At 33.8% G+C, this 16,243-nt stretch overlaps 1 protein-coding gene across 1 annotated transcript in view; it reads left to right on the forward strand.

Annotated features, from left to right (window-relative positions):
• Positions 1 to 8,432: 8,432 nt before the first annotated feature.
• Positions 8,433 to 16,243, forward strand: part of LOC126889289 (probable cytochrome P450 6a14) — a 28,499-nt gene continuing 20,688 nt past the window's right edge. The window contains exon 1 of the mRNA XM_050657415.1: positions 8,433 to 8,957. Coding sequence (XP_050513372.1) covers positions 8,531 to 8,957 — 427 coding nt within the window. The 5' untranslated portion in view covers positions 8,433 to 8,530. The remainder of the gene's footprint in view (positions 8,958 to 16,243) is intronic.

Genomic DNA, 16,243 nt, shown 5'->3' on the forward strand with positions numbered 1-16,243 from the left:
CTGTGCTCCGCTCTCACGTTAGTATTAACGACAGAGACATAAGCAGGCGTCGTTCAAGGAAAAATCCTCTGGATTCTGCAAGGATACTAATTGAAAGGAATTTCGAAATAACCAACCGTTGGCAAGAAGATTGGGAGAAGAATGCTCCGCCTAACATCCGAAATATGCCATGTTTTACAAGCAAGCCAGAGGGTTTCAATCAACCAAGATTGTCTAATCTGGTCGACACTAAACAGAATTAGAACCAACTGTGGCAGGTCACAGTTGATATGGAGGGAGGGAGAAACTGCAGGAATAATGGTAAATGGAACGCCAATTAGCAACATTAGATATTCGGACGATAGTATCATAATACCGGAAAACCTTTAAGACCTCCAAAGCTAATGAACAAGATAGTTGAGTATGGAGAAGAATATGGATTATCAATAAACATCAAGAAAACTAAATTTATGAGGATATCAAAAACCAAATAACAATATCAAAAACTGAAATAAGACTTGAGATTTTTTTATTTAGCGTATGGCTTAAGTATATCACAGAATATAGTTAGATTTATGCATTATACAATGCATCACAAACAGATGTCCAATTTTTTTATATATTCGATTGACCCTTCGGTTGCCATTACAAAGTCTATAGGGTCGCCTGTGTATGCTCTGCGTGGGCAGTCCTGAACAATGTGACTGATCGTCTGTCTTGCAGCGCCGCAGTCACAAGAAGGCGAGGGGAGTTTACCCCATCTGTGGAGGGAGTCGGCGCATCTTCCACAGTTTGTGCGAATTCGATTAAGGGCTGCCCAAATCTTACGGGGACGTTCAAATTCGCCAGGTTTCCCTATGATGTCCGGTAGACTATGGTAATGCGGATCTGTCCTACTTTCCCAATCTTCTCTCCATCGGGTATTTAAGTCAAAGTTGGATTGCTGCAGCGCTTGAGCAGATTGTAGAGGGGGTAACCTGGATCGGAGACGGTTTCCAAGAATATCGGGGATGTCGTTGTGGACTAGAAGCTGGCGACTGTCCATTATTTTGTTATATTCTTTAACCAATGCATGTTCGCGGCGTAGGTTGGGTGGTGCTATATTACTAAGGGTAGGTAGCCACATTGTAGGGGTGGGCTTTATTGTGCCTGTTATCATACGCATAGTACGGTTTAGTTGGGTGTCGACCAGGTGGGTATGCCTGCTATTTAGCCACACTGGAGCACAGTATTCTGCCACCGGATATATCAGGCCAAGAGCAGAGGATCTTAATGTTGATGCTGTGGACCCCCATGTAGTGCCGCAGAGTTTCTGTATTATATTGTTGCGTGTTTTCAATTTTGCTGCTGTTTTCGTCAGGTGTTCTCTGAATCTGAGCGTTCTGTCTAGAGTAACCCCAAGGTATTTCGGGTATTTATTGTGTTTTAACAGCTTGTTATTAAAATACACTCGCAATTCTCTGTTTGCCAACTTGTTGTTTAGATGAAAAGCTGATACTTCAGTTTTTGTAGTACTTGGCTGTAGTCTCCATTTCTTAAGGTATTCGCTGAGGATGGATAAGTCATTCGTGAGAGTGATTTCTGTAGTTTCTAAAGATTGGTGGCTTGTTGCAAGGGTCCAGTCGTCAGCATATCCAAACTTCCGAGATTCGGTTTCAGGCATGTCAGCAATATAGAGGCTGAAAAGTAAAGGGGCAAGGACAGAACCCTGTGGAAGACCATTGTTAAGTTTCATCTGTCTACTCGTCTCCTTTCCCATTATAACCTGGAAGGCTCTGTTGGTCAGCATGTTGTCAATGAGGTTAATTATCTTTCTGCAGGGGATAATGCGGGCCAGTTTATATATTAATCCCTGTCTCCAAACAGTATCATATGCTGCTGTTAGATCTATAAATACTGTTGCTGTCTTTTGTTTCTTTTGAAAACTAGCTTCTATAAAAGTTGTTAATGACAGCACTTGGTCCGTACAGCTTCGATGAGGGCGGAAGCCAGCTTGTTCAATGGGGACATTTTCTAGTATCCTGTGACTAATTCTGTTGAGGAGAAGCTTTTCTAATAGTTTATATACCATGCTGAGTAGAGCTATGGGGCGGTAGTTTTCTGGCTTATCGTTTGATTTGCCCGGTTTCGGAATTGCAATTATCTTTGTTCGCTTAAGTGAGAAAGGAATGTTACCTGACTGAAGTATATCATTAAAGAACATTGCAAGCCACTGTTTCGTGTATGCACCACTGTGTATCAAGAACTCTGGATGGATACCATCAAACCCAGGTGCTTTACCTGATTTCATTTCTTTCAGCGCATGTGTGATTTCAGAAATAAGTATTCTTGCTGAATATTCGGAGTTCGTTCTGTTCATTTGTTTTAATGCCCTTAAGTCTCTTTTCACGTTGGTAGTATGTGTTCGATCTCGTGGAGCTCTGGATAGAGATACTATATGGGAGGCAACCTTGTTAGGAGACATTTTAGACTCTCTGGATTCCAGCTGGTTAGCTCCTCCAATTTTCCGCAACAAGGACCATGCCTGCCGGCTTGATTTTTTGAAGTCAAGGTTTTCGACAGTCTTTATCCATTTTTGGCGTCTAGCTGTATCGATGTTGTGTAAAAGCTCATCGGCTATTTCTCGGTCACCACTTTCGAGAAACTTCGTGTATAAGTCTTCACATGTTTCAGTCCATTCAGGCACATATTCTTTGCGATACCCCCTAGGGATGGTTTTCTTGGCAGTGCTTATTACTGCGCCCACAAACCTCTCATAATGTTTGCTGGTTGGAGGGACCCAGCTCAAGGTCCGGTCTAGTTGTTCAGAGAATTTCTTCCAGTTTGCTTTTCTAAGATTCCACCTGGGTCGAGGATATGATCTAATTATTGGAATTGATATTCCGATGGTGATAAGCACCGGACGATGTTGAGTATGTGGGAAGTCTGCAAGGACACTTCTCGCAGTTGTTAGTGGTCTGTCATTGATATCTTTTGAGACAAAACATAGGTCTGGGTTATATTCTTTTCTCCATGCAGCTGATTTAAATGTTCCTCTGTCTTTGGCATCAAAAACTAGGTATGTGTTTTGCTCTTCGGACCATTCTACTAGTGCCTCCCCATTTTCATCATTCGTGGTGTACTTCCACATTTCGTGGTGGCTGTTGAAGTCGCCGATGTATATAGTAGGATGTGGATGAGTCTTTAGCACTTCTGGGTTCCATGTAGTGGCTGGAGGTTTGTATATGTTAACTACGGTAATATCTCCAATCTTGGTGACTACTTCATGTATATTATTTTCATTGGAAGCAGAAAGTAGGAAACCATTTTCTATATTGCAGCGAATGTAGGTTGCGACGCCGTAATGTTTATCATAGGTGGCTCCCAGTAAATCGTAGCCAGGTATCTTTCCCCTTAAATCAAGCTGGACTTTGTCTTCAGTATGGGTCTCTTGTATGGCAACCAGGTCAATGTCGTTATCGTGTAGGATTTTTTGCAACACTTGGCATTTTGCCTGGCTTATGCCCTCGATGTTAAGGTGACAGACTCGGATACACGGTCCGAGATCTCTAGTCAGTTGGTTCTGAGAAGAACCTTTATTTGTTCCCATCGTATGTTTACGTATAGATAAGATTTCTGTTTGTGATCTGTGATGTTGGCAGGATATTGTTTTTGTTTTTCGTTCGTCTGCCGCCAAATTTTTGCTAGTTCATTTAGCGTTACCCAGGGTGCACCACATGGAGGCGAACTAGCATTACACCCCAGTAAGACTTGAGAGTTAGGCTGGCAAGGTGATATATTTTCTCGACGCTGCTTTACGCGATAGAAGCATGGACATTTAACGCGTCAACTACTAAGAAGTTGGAAGCATTTGAACTGTGGGTGTATAGAAGAATCCTGAAGATATCATGGACCCAACATGTAACAAACAACGAAGTCATGAGAAGAGTATACAAAAGACTGGAAATATTGGAAACCATCAAGATACGAAAGCTGCAATACCTGGGGCTTGTTATGCGTAATGACAGATACAACATACTTAGTTAATTATACAGGGGAAAATCCAGGGCAAAAGAAGTGGAGGAAGGAGAAGGATCTCATGGTTGCCTAACTTGAGGGAATGGTAGGGAGGCACATCAATCAACCGAACTATTCAGAGCAGCAGCATCTAAGATCAGAATAGCCATGATGTTTGCCAGCCTCCGTCGCGGAGATGGCACGTAAAGAAGAAGAAGAAGAAGTGGTTGGTACTCTGACTCACTTTTTAGATTTGGAAAAATACCTTCTCCAAATTGCGATTGCGGTGCTGAAAGACAAACAGTGAAGCATTAGTGATTCAGTCAATTTGTTCTCTACGAGCTCCCATGTGGGAAAGTTTTGGGGTAGTTCTGATTTCTTTCATTATATATGGATTTTGGGCTGCTGAATCCGAATATGAGGTTTGCGGACAAAATTTCTTGCCGGAACATTGAAAAAATCGCGAGAAAATCGAAAAATTTCAGCTTTTTTCCGCTTTTCTGCTCAAATCTCGACAACTATTAACTTTTAGTAAATGGTCTGTCAACAGAAATTAAAGTACTTAAAATTATCTACAAACATAACTATTTACTTTTTTTTTCAGATGAACCGTTCGGTCTAAAGTGCAAGTTAAAAATTGCCAATTTTTAACGGTCTCGGCAAAATCCACTTTTTGCATTCCAAAACTTTAGTTTTTATTGAAATGCTGTCATTTGATAAATTTCTCCTAGTTTTCTGTACAAATAATAAATGTTAGTTCATAATATGAATATGCTATGTCTCTTCTCATAGCTTCTATGAATCCATTCCATCCTAAAATACCGATAATGTCTCTGCTTTTCCCTTAGAGCCACAGAAGATCAGGCACAGATGGAGTCACAGTTTCAGTTGGTGTGAACATTCCCTTCGGATCTTAATTTCTGATAAATCTTGAGGTTTTGTCCTTTCAAAATATATTAGTTGAACGGCTCTCTGACTTCCATAAACCTCAGGTGCGGGTTTAGTTTTTAGCCGAGGAATGGATTGGTTAGAAGTTAGGAGCTATTGCATGTTTTGGTGCAATACAAGAAATGCCACCCATGACGTAAAAAGTGTGGTATCCGTCGATTGTATGTACGTTAACCCTTTCTGTCTCAACGCTGCATAATATATATGTTTTTAAAAAAGTGGGTCTGTATTCCCAGCCCCGTATATATACGTTCAAGGTTATGGTCTCAATTTACCAAAGCCGAAAATATGCGTTGCTTATAAAATTTTAGACTCATTGGTGTCACAACGCCGTAGAAATTTGTCCGAAAATGTTAGATTATTGTTCCCAAAGCCTCAAAATGTTGGCACCTAAGACAGGTCTTGCGGACCCATTGCCGTTTACATTTGTTCACATATGTTAGATATATTGTAGGCTATATTGTAGCACTGGTGGCAACGCTTATAGGTAGCTGCTAGAAGGTGAAGCGTTTGTAGCCACAGAAAAGACCAGAAAAAAAAGAAGCGAATCGAGATACATGTGTGTAAGATGCGGAGTCGGCGTTTGCGTAATGTCATGTTTTGAGGAGTACCACACAAAAGAAAACTTTTAATGTTAATTTACATTACATTATTTTGTTTAAGTTAGTTACATTGGTTCAAGTTGGTTTTGCTCTCTGATGAGTACTTTTGAAAAGAAAACGTTTAAGTTGGTTAAAAAAAAACTCATAAAAAACATGTTTTGGTCATTTATTTGTTTATTTATATGCGACGTATATATAAGGCAATTGGACTCTAAGCAGTAAGGGCCAGATAGTTGGTCTCACCATTCCTTGCAGGGTTGGCCGTTTTCTCTACAAAAAGTACGGCTCACGAAAATAGGTTGATGTAGTTTCCTCTTTGGGGTTTTGTTCATCCTATACAGAAGCTGTGCGCCTGGAAGTGTCAGCATTCGCAGGCGATCCGCAGAAAATTGACCTGCCGTGCTTTACACAGCAGGTGTACGATAACGCTGATTTTAACGTACATACAAATGACGAATACCACACTTTTCACGTCATATGGTGGCATTTCTTGTATTGCACCTAAACATGCAGTAGCGCCTAATCAATCCATTCCTCGGATAAAAAAGAAACCCGCGCCTGACGTTTATGGAAGTCAGGGAGCTATTCAACTAATTCATTTTAAAAGGACAAAACCTCAAGGTTTATCAGAAATAAAGATGACAGATCCGAAGAAAATGCTCACACTAACTGAAACTGTGACTCCATCTGAGCCTGATCTTAGGACGGAATGGACTCATGGAAGCTGTCACAGGAGACATACCATACCTATGAACTAACATTTATTATTTGTACAGAAAACTAGGAGAAATTTATCATTCTAATAAAAAATAAAGTTTTGGAATGTAAAAAGTGGGTTTTGCAGAGACCGTTAAAAATTGGCAATTTTCAACTTGTACTTTAGACCGAATAGTCTAGGCGCCAGATAGAGGTCACCGTGTCATTTTCAATTCTGATGGACAAACTCAACGGTTTCTTATGGATTTTGGGCTGCTGATTACGAATTTCGAGGGGGATTTCGATCCGAGTGGTCAAAAATTGTTATAAACAATTTAATTGTTTATAAATTGTTTATAAGGCTCTGGCTCATAAACTAAAAGAGATAAAAAAAAATGTTTCAAATAAAATGTGTTAACTAATAAAAAACGAGGAAACAACCGTCTACTAAACTTAAATCCGACCATTAGAACTCAAGATATTGTAAAATTAGTGCACAATGCAAATTGCAAATTGCAAAATAAGTATTTTTCGAAGCTTTACCGATCGTAACTCGGCTTCTACGCATGCAAATGAGCCTTATAAGGTGTCCTTTTAAAGCTTAATTAAGGGGCTTCCAAACAAAGTTTGTTAAATTATTTCATCTTCATTTGTTTTAAAGTTATACCCGTTTGAAGTTATAATTTTCTTTAAAAAATTGTACATTAATTTGTTTATAAAGGTTTCAAGCAAACTTGAGCTATAAACATTTATACTTTAATTAACAATAATGATAAAACAACTCAAAAGGAACAATTTGAGCTTACGAAAATGTTCGTAAGTTTATTTTTGGCTAAGAGGTCGATATTTTAATGGCGCGCTATGAGGCGCAAGATTGCTCACAGTCAAGTAAGCATGTATTCTTCGACGCTTTATCGATCGTATCTCGGCTTCTACGCATGAAAATTAGCCAATATGTGATATCCATATAAAAATGGATCGAGTTCTTTTGCAGCATCATCATTGCATATAAAACGAGCATTTACGATGTGGCGGCATACACACAATTGATGGGACTTGATGATGCTGCAAAAGAAATAGATCCACTTTATATGGATATCATATAGATAATTAGACTCTGAAGCCTCAAAAAGTTTTAGTTTTACTGCCTACAAGAACAGACTTGTACCACCATGTAACTGTTAAAATTTCGCTAAGAACTTATGCAGATGTAAAAAAGCTGATATTCCCTGTATAACGGTTCGTCTGAAAAAAAAAGTAAATAGTGATATTTGTAGATAATTTTAAGTACTTTAATTTCTGTTAACCTTCGGATGACCAAGCGGGGGAAATGGTGACCCCAGCGTATGTTTTTCTTTAATAAATTCAAAAGTATTTTCAATTTTTAACTCATTATTTTTTTATTTGACTTTAATATCATTCTAGATATCTTCATATTTTGAAATAAAAAAAATTCCCTATATTTTACGAATAAAAAATATATTCTGAAGTTAATGTTTAGTAAAATACCGTCTATTATGTGTAATTCCAAGTAGTTTTACGCTAATGACGTTGACTTTGAAAAGTAACAAGACACTTACTCAACATACACACTACACATGACACTAATACTCATGTTGTGACTGGCTGAATGACATAAAGTCCATGCCATAAAAAAAAACTTCATTTTTTGTTAATTGTTATTTTTGACATTTTTGACCTGGGGTCATTTCAACTCCCCTTGGTCTTGGTCATCCCTGTAACAAAAAAAGGTTGGTCATCGGAAGGTTAACAGACCATTTAGTAAAAGTTAATAGTTTTCGAAATTTGAGCAAAAAAGCGGAAAAAAGCTGAAATTTTTCGTTTTTTCGCGATTTTTTCAATGTTCCGGCAATACATTTTGTCCGCAAACCTCATATTCGGATTCAGCAGCCCAAAATCCATAATGAAAAAAATCAGAACTACCCCAAAACGTTCCTAGTCAAAACACAATTTTATTGAATCATAGGTGGAGGAATGCCCCATCAGATCCTACAGTGGCAATCGGCCCGATTTTTTAGTGGTGACTAATGAGTTGATTGAATATATTTACCAACTAAATTTTTGTTTATAAAAATTAATTATTATTTATTTATAATGTATTGTTATCTTTATTTATATACAAAACTGTGATATAGCCACACGCTAAATATATAATGGTGTAATAAAATATTGTCCTGACCTGTCTAATCAATCTTATAACAAGTGCGTATTACTCTATTATCTAAAAATATATTTTACGATGCAATTGCATACTGTTGCATACAAGTAGCAGCAAGGTTACAAAAATAATGTATTTAACGGTATTCTCGTATTTAGCACTCTGTGCAGGAATATTGTATTTATATCTAAAATGGAAGTTCACATATTGGAAGAGGGTAGGTCTGGAATACCTGGAGCCCGTAGATCTGGTCTACGGAAACATCAAATATATGGTTCTACAGAAGCTCTCAATTGGGGACTATTTTCGTAATGTATATAACGATTTTAAAGCGAAAGGTCTGAAGCATGGTGGTATATACTTTTTCTTCTTTCCTACCTATGTTCCTGTTGACTTGGATATTGTTAAAAATATTTTTATACGAGATTTTGAATATTTTGTGAATCATGGTGTTTATAAAAATGAAGAGGGTGAACCTCTTTCTGGACATCTGTTTGCTTTGGAGGATGATAAATGGAGAAAACTTAGAGCGAAATTGTCACCTACTTTCACAACTGGTAAGCTAAATTTTTAATTAATTCGACTTTCTCTTTTTCTTCTTACCGTGCCTAACCGCATCTGAATGTTGTCATTCTGCTAAAATAATTTTATTTTGTCTACAAATATTTAGTCGGGGAAATGAAGCATTTTGGCTCGCAATTTTTTTTGGGTTTACTTGAAATTTTCACAGAAGGTAGTTTTTTTTGGGTTTACTTGAAATTTTCACAGAAGGTAGAGAATAGTCCAAGGATCATTTTCTATATCATGATTGTAATTCTGTATCATGCTTGTAATTGCTATATCGTTTACAATGTTTTTATATAGGGTGTTTCATTAATAATTGTCCATATAGTAGCTGGAGAAACCTTAGCACAAAATACGAAGATTTAACCTAAAACACTTATATAAAATGTGGTTCCTTACTCAGTTACAGGGTGTATTATCTAAAAATCTAAAAATTATTTTTGCTCAGCATTTTAAAACTATTCGACGTATCCTTTTCATACTTGGCAGGTAGTATAGGTACTGTACAAACTACTAAATTATGTTAAAAAAACGTTTCTGGATATTACCAGAGGCGTACGACGGGGGAAAGTGAATTGTTGACCCTTTCAAAATTCTACGCCACTGGCGAAATTGCTATTTTAGTTCAATTTTTGGATTCCAATACTTTCTACGAAGATAATATACTCTTCATTCGTAACAATAAAGTCATTACTTTTCGGGATCTTTGAAGTTAAAAATGAAACGACACGGTTATTTTGATTAATGTATTGTGTCGCTTCCTTTTTAATTCCAAATATTTCGAAAACTAATTATTTTATCGTTACGACTGAAGAGTATATTATTTACATAAAAGTATTGCAAAATCAAAAAATTACACTAAAATAGCAAATTCGTCAGTGGCGTAGAATTTGGGAAGGGGCAACCAGCCACTATCCCCTGTCGTACGCCTCTGGTAGTAGCTAGAAACATTTATTTATCTTAATTTAGTAGAGTGTACAGTACCTACACTTTCTGCCAAGTATAATAAGGATATGCCAAATAGTTTTAAAGTACTGGGTACACATAATTTTTAAATTTTAATCATATGAATCATATCATAATTAATCAAAATAACTGTACCGTTTCATATTTAACTTCAAATATCTCGAAAACTAATGACTTTATCGTTACCAATGAAGAGTATATTATTTACATATAAAGTATTGGAGATTCTAAAAATGGCACTAAAATAGTAATTTCCCCAGTGGCATAGAATTTGAGAAGGGTCAACCATTCACCATCCCCTGTCGTACCCCTCTGGTAGCAGCTAGAAACGTTTGTTTATCATGATCTAGTAGGGTGTCTAGTAGTCGCACTTTTTGCCAAGTATGAAAAGGATACATCGAATAGTTTTAAAATGCTGAGCAAAAATAATTTTTAAATTTTTAAATAAAACAATCTGTAACTCAGTAAGGAACCATATTTTATTTAAGTGTTTTAGGTTAAATTTTCATAATTTGTGCTAAGGTTTCTTCAGCTCATATATGGACAATTATTAATGAAACACCCTGTATAATTTTTGACAATAAGGAGTAGTTTACACCCCTAAAAATAATCAACGCCCTTGAGCATGATATAGATTATGAAGTACAGGGTGAGATGATCCTAATCCCAAATTTTTATGTAAATCATTGCAAGCTGAAATTATTCTTTTAGGATAAGTAAATTTTTTATATATAGCTCCAACAAGGGTGGTTTTAAGGGTTGAAATATTTATGATAGTACATATATCTTAAAGCATAAAACAATCATTATGTAACTAATAAGAACCAAATTTTGACAATATTAAAGTTTAAATTGTTATTTTATAATTTTTTACAATTAAGGGTAGTTTTCACCCTTAAAAAACCAAAAGCGTAAAACGGCTCAATATAGAAAAAGAACTAGAGGGTGCAATGAGCCTAATCCCAAATGTTTGTACAAATCGACGCTGGACGAAAAAATTGCGAGGTTTTGCCATTTTTTCAGTTTCATTTCCTCGACTAATTATAATTTTCTAGGTTTTATTTTGTAAAATATTTATTTTTACCTCAGGAAAAATAACTTAAAAAATGTAAAAATTACTAGGCTATATTTTTTATCTGGAATATATCTCGAGGGTATTGAAATTTTTACAGAGTTAGGGTTTTTTATTAAAATTTCCGCATAAAGGCGACATTCATTATTTCAATATTATGAAAAACTACGCATTTTAAATGAAAACGTTCAACAGATATTTGCCGCTGTTGTCAAATGCAAACTCTTTGCGCTTGCTCCATTTTTGAAAGTTCTAGTTAGGTACATAATGTTTTTATAATTTGAAGTAGTTTTTTATAATTTTTTTAATTCGCTTTTTAGTAACTTTCTAATTTGTATATTAGGGGAGTGCAATTAGAACGAAAACATGCATTGTTTCGGAAAAATTCAAACAAGCTTATATTTTTCTTAAACTTTTTTGTTAGTTTATATACTTGTTAAAGTAAAATGTTCTACTCGCAGATTTGGCCGCTAATTGTTTATTAATTGTTTAAACAATAACAATTGTTTTGTATATATAATTTTAAAAATATCGTTAAATTCATCATTTAACTTTGATCAAATATATTTCTATTTTGTTTTTGATTATGCCGAATCCGAATATGGCATTGCAATTTGAAAATTCTTATGCAGAAGCTTTTAGACAGTATATCAGCGTAGCTAGGAACCGCATGGAAAACTTTTTTATTATCAATTGTACGAAAAAAGTTATTGTTCATAAAATGCTCTGGATAGTCAAAAATCTAAAACTCAAGCATCAGATATCAAATTTTATCAATTTTATACGAGTTATGTCAAAAATATGAATTTTGTTAAAGAGTAAAGTACCTTTATATTCCAGAAAATCAAAAAATGATATGAAAAGTTGTTTGAAATTAAAAACTATGTTTAAATATAAAATTACATCATTCTAATCGAAAACAATTATTTCAATTTTTTCTCAAATTACGGATACTCATCATTAAAGCTTGGATTTATAGGCAACAAAAACTGAAGAAAAAGGCGCCTATATAGGCAAAGATTTTTATTAAAAAAGGCAGGAATATTAACATTTAGGCAAAATATAGGCAATAAAGGAATATAACTTATTATTTATAACCACTTAAAATTTTATCATTAATAGAAACAACTAAATGTTTTTCAATATTTTCGGTCTTAAAACTATGTCTTCGATCACTTAAAAGTAATTTGTACATTGAAAACGAACGTTCGACATCGACAGATGCAATTGGAGCATATTTCAGAGCGGATAATAAATCTGGCATAATTTGTAATTCCTCGGAAAATGTCCCATTCAAAACTTTAGCAACATTAGATAAAAACGAAAAAACTTCATTCTTGTCGAAAACATATTTCATTTTTTTTTAATTAATTGATCATTACTTCCAGGTGCCGATTTAATTTTCGTCTTTAAATTATCTATCAATTTTACTGACTCACATAAATTTATCTCTTGTTTTTTTAATAAGGTAATTGCGGTAACTATTAATTTATAATTGTCATTGATATAAGCGAGTTCCTGGTTCAATTTGTGATTTTTTAATATTTTTTTTGCTTCTCGAATGGCTTCGGAAATATCATCATTAAATTCTGACATAACTAATTCTATTTCATTGCAGTGTTCAAAGTAAAAAAAACTGCTTCGAGCCAGGTTCCCCACCTTGTAATTACTGGTTTAGGTGGCAAAGGGACACCGGGAAGTCTTTCTTTATATATTTGCACCCTCAACGGAGCCTTTACAAAAACTTTTTTCATAAAATTTGTAAAATTACTTACCAACGGAAACAGATTTCTTATTTCTTCAGCAATTCTATTTACCCCGTGGGCTACACAACTGCAATGAATTAAATTAGGATAAAAAATCTTTAAATTAACAGCAGCTTTTAACATATATGCCGCAGCATCTGAAAGCATTAAAACTATTTTATTCACTGGTATAGGGTTGGGTAAAAAGAGGTTTGTTAAACTATTTTGTATAAATCGACTTATTGTTAAATTGTTTGTTTTTTCCAATTCTTTAACGGCAACTAAATAAGGTTTTCTCACAAAGTTTTCGTTCAAAACTCCAATCATTAAATTAGCTATATACCTGCCGCATACATCTGTCGTTTCATCCACGATAATATACAAAAAATTGCCCTCTAACTCCCGCTTAATTTTTGAAATACATTCCACATAACATTTTCCACAATATGTTTTCTCAATGTACTCTCGTCCGGTAAGGATTTATTAAGATATTTTTCGAAAAAGCATTTAAAACTAGGGTTATTAACTTTATATAGAGGAATGTTGGATGCAATCATCATCTGGCATAAATCAAATTTAAATGCGTCTTCCTCCTTTTTTTTTTAACTGCTTAAACTATCCCGCAGAGATATTTGGGCTAACTTAGAGGAATTTAATTTTTCCAAATTACGTTTATGAACTGGGGTTCCACAATGCTGGTCAATAAAGTACTTTTTTCTACTTGAAATCTGAGAATTTAAAAAAAAATAATTAGAATTCTAAAACCGCTTTAGAATTTAGTTATGTTGTGGGACGAGAAAAAAAGAGAAAAAATAAAACTTACTGATTTGCCGCATGGTTTACAAAACGCTCCATCTCCTTCTAGAGAAAGTTCCGAAGGTGCGATCCATAGCCTTAATTTAGATGTCATCTTTTCACACAAATGTCTAAAACGTTTTAAAACGTGTTCTTTGCTTTTCGGTATACGCAACAAAACTAAACTAGGATATAGCAATTTGTGACTAAACTCTGATACAGTAACCGACTGTACAACTGATAATAAACTAATAAAGCTTAGGGATTTCCAAATAGTTAACCCTCAAGTCTCGATCAGGTACATTTTCCTAGAAATCTGTTATATAAACAAACCATTGATATTTTATTATTGACCCAAAATTTTATTATAGAATGGTTTAGTAATATCACAGATTAACCTTGGGTTAACCCTAATGTTAGGTTAATCTGTGGTAATACTTAAAATAATATCATGGGTAGTACCATGAAATTTAAAAAAAGGCACAAATAAGCGGAATTTACGAAAAAAGGCAAAAAGTGCAAAAAACAATTATAATAGGCGAAATAGGCAAAAAAAGGCATTTTGCCTATAATCCGAGCTTTACTCATCATCATTTTATTACAATTATGAGAACTATATTATTATCACTTTTACGAAGAAAAGTTATTCTTCATAAAATGCTCTCTCTGGTCTAAAATCTAAGATACAACTATCAGATATCAAAATTTTTTAATTTTATACGAGATATGTAAAAAATATGAATTTTTCTTAAGAGATAAGTGCCTTTATTATTCACAATATTTTAATTAGAAGAATGTAATTCAACACTTTAACAAAATTTTTAATTCCAAACAACTTTTCTTAATAACAATTTTCGATATTGTGAAATATAAATGTACTTTACTCTTGAGTGAAATTAATATTTTTTGACATATCTCGTATAAAATTAATTAAATTTGATATTTGATGACTTCATCTTAGATTATATGTGATGCAGAGTATTTTATAAAGAATAACTTTTTTTCGTAAAACTGATAATAAAAAAGTTGTCAATAGGTTCAAAGTTACGCAGACATACTGTATAAAAGCTAAAAAAATTTTTTTACTGAACATTTATTATTGTTGAAGCTTAATATTAAATGTATTTTAGGTAACTTTTACAGAAAAAAGTTTTGATCATTTTGTATAAACATTTTTTTAGCTGGTAATTTTTGGTTTTTGTATTACATTCTTGATATCTTTCTTAATTTTCTCAAAAAGCAATAGTGTATTTCATTTCTAAAGTAAAATAATTTAGTGCATTTTAAAGATTACATGCACTTATAAAACTGTAACAGATCTGTTCAAACTTGAGTAATACCGCCTTAAAGTGGTGGTAATTCTATAAAACTACGAAGATTTCAAAAATTACATTTTTTTAGACGTCATATCATTTGAATTAAATTTTTGAGCTTTTTTTTGAATGAAACATCATTTGGTAATTTGCTTGAAATGTAAGTTATGCAAAAATGAGAGTTTTATAAGAAAAATTGTATTAGTTACACATTTTTAAATCATTTTTAAACAAAATTCATGTAAGGCTCATTTTCCGTCCACACCGTATTTATGCCCATACATTTTATTTCTTTTTATTATAACCATAAGATAGCTTAATTACTCTTCTTTCACGTTCAATTTGTAAAATTTAATTTGATCTATTAGTTGAAGAATTACATTAAAATAACTCAACCGTGCACTTCGCCGTACGCTAGTTTACAGTGCGCCAATGTTTGTGAGAAGGGTGACTTTAGCGTTATAAATAAAAAATTATAGAAGATACAGATTTTATTTTAGTAAATTATTTATATCAGGGTTTTTTTGTAAAATTTTCTGAATTTTTAATGGTCAAGTCAGTTTTTTTCTAAAATTTATATTTTCGGAAATTTAAAAAAAAACATCCAATTTGTTTAATAAAAAATTAAGCACCCACTTCTCGAGTAGAACTTTTTGATATGTTGTTTATTAAACATTTCTTAATGAAATTACAAAAAGTTCTGTCTTGTTTGATTTTTTCCGAAGTGAAAATCTATATGCACTTCCCTATATAATATTTTTATAACTTGAAGTGGTTTGTGATGTATTAGATGAATCGATAATATGACTACAATCATTGAAATGATTACAAAGTTAACAAAAATAATTATCAATACTTATTGTCTATTATTTTTTTAAAAGTGATCAAAATCTATTTTATTAATTTAAACTGATTATTTCTGTTTTTAAAAAAGCAAGTATATGTAAGAAAAAAAAATTAGGCAAAAACATTTTATAAAGACATAATAATATGCTTTGTCATAAACAAAATTGGTATTTAAAGGAGTTTCAAACATTGTATTCTTTCAAAAAATATAAAGAAAATTGAGTAATTAATAAAAATATTAATAAAAATAACAAATCAAAAAATACAAACAAAAATAAAATATGGAAAAACGCTAAATTTTTACGGGTTGGTAGAGGTTTTCTAGAAGTGAAATATACAGTATATGATACAACTGATCCAAAAGATGGCATAACCCAGACATCCAAAGTGAAAGTTATCCTCCAACACCAAATTGTTTTATATGGTCCACAGGGTGGGTTGTGATTGCGCGCAGCGGTCAAATACCTCCTGCGGTTCTCTCACTCTATTACCCGTAAGTTAGGTTTGGACCGAAGGGTTAGGTCTTCCTCCTTTCTGACCGC

This window comes from Diabrotica virgifera, chromosome 8 (assembly GCF_917563875.1).
Source record: "Diabrotica virgifera virgifera chromosome 8, PGI_DIABVI_V3a".
Classification (NCBI taxonomy): Eukaryota; Metazoa; Arthropoda; class Insecta; order Coleoptera; family Chrysomelidae; genus Diabrotica; species Diabrotica virgifera.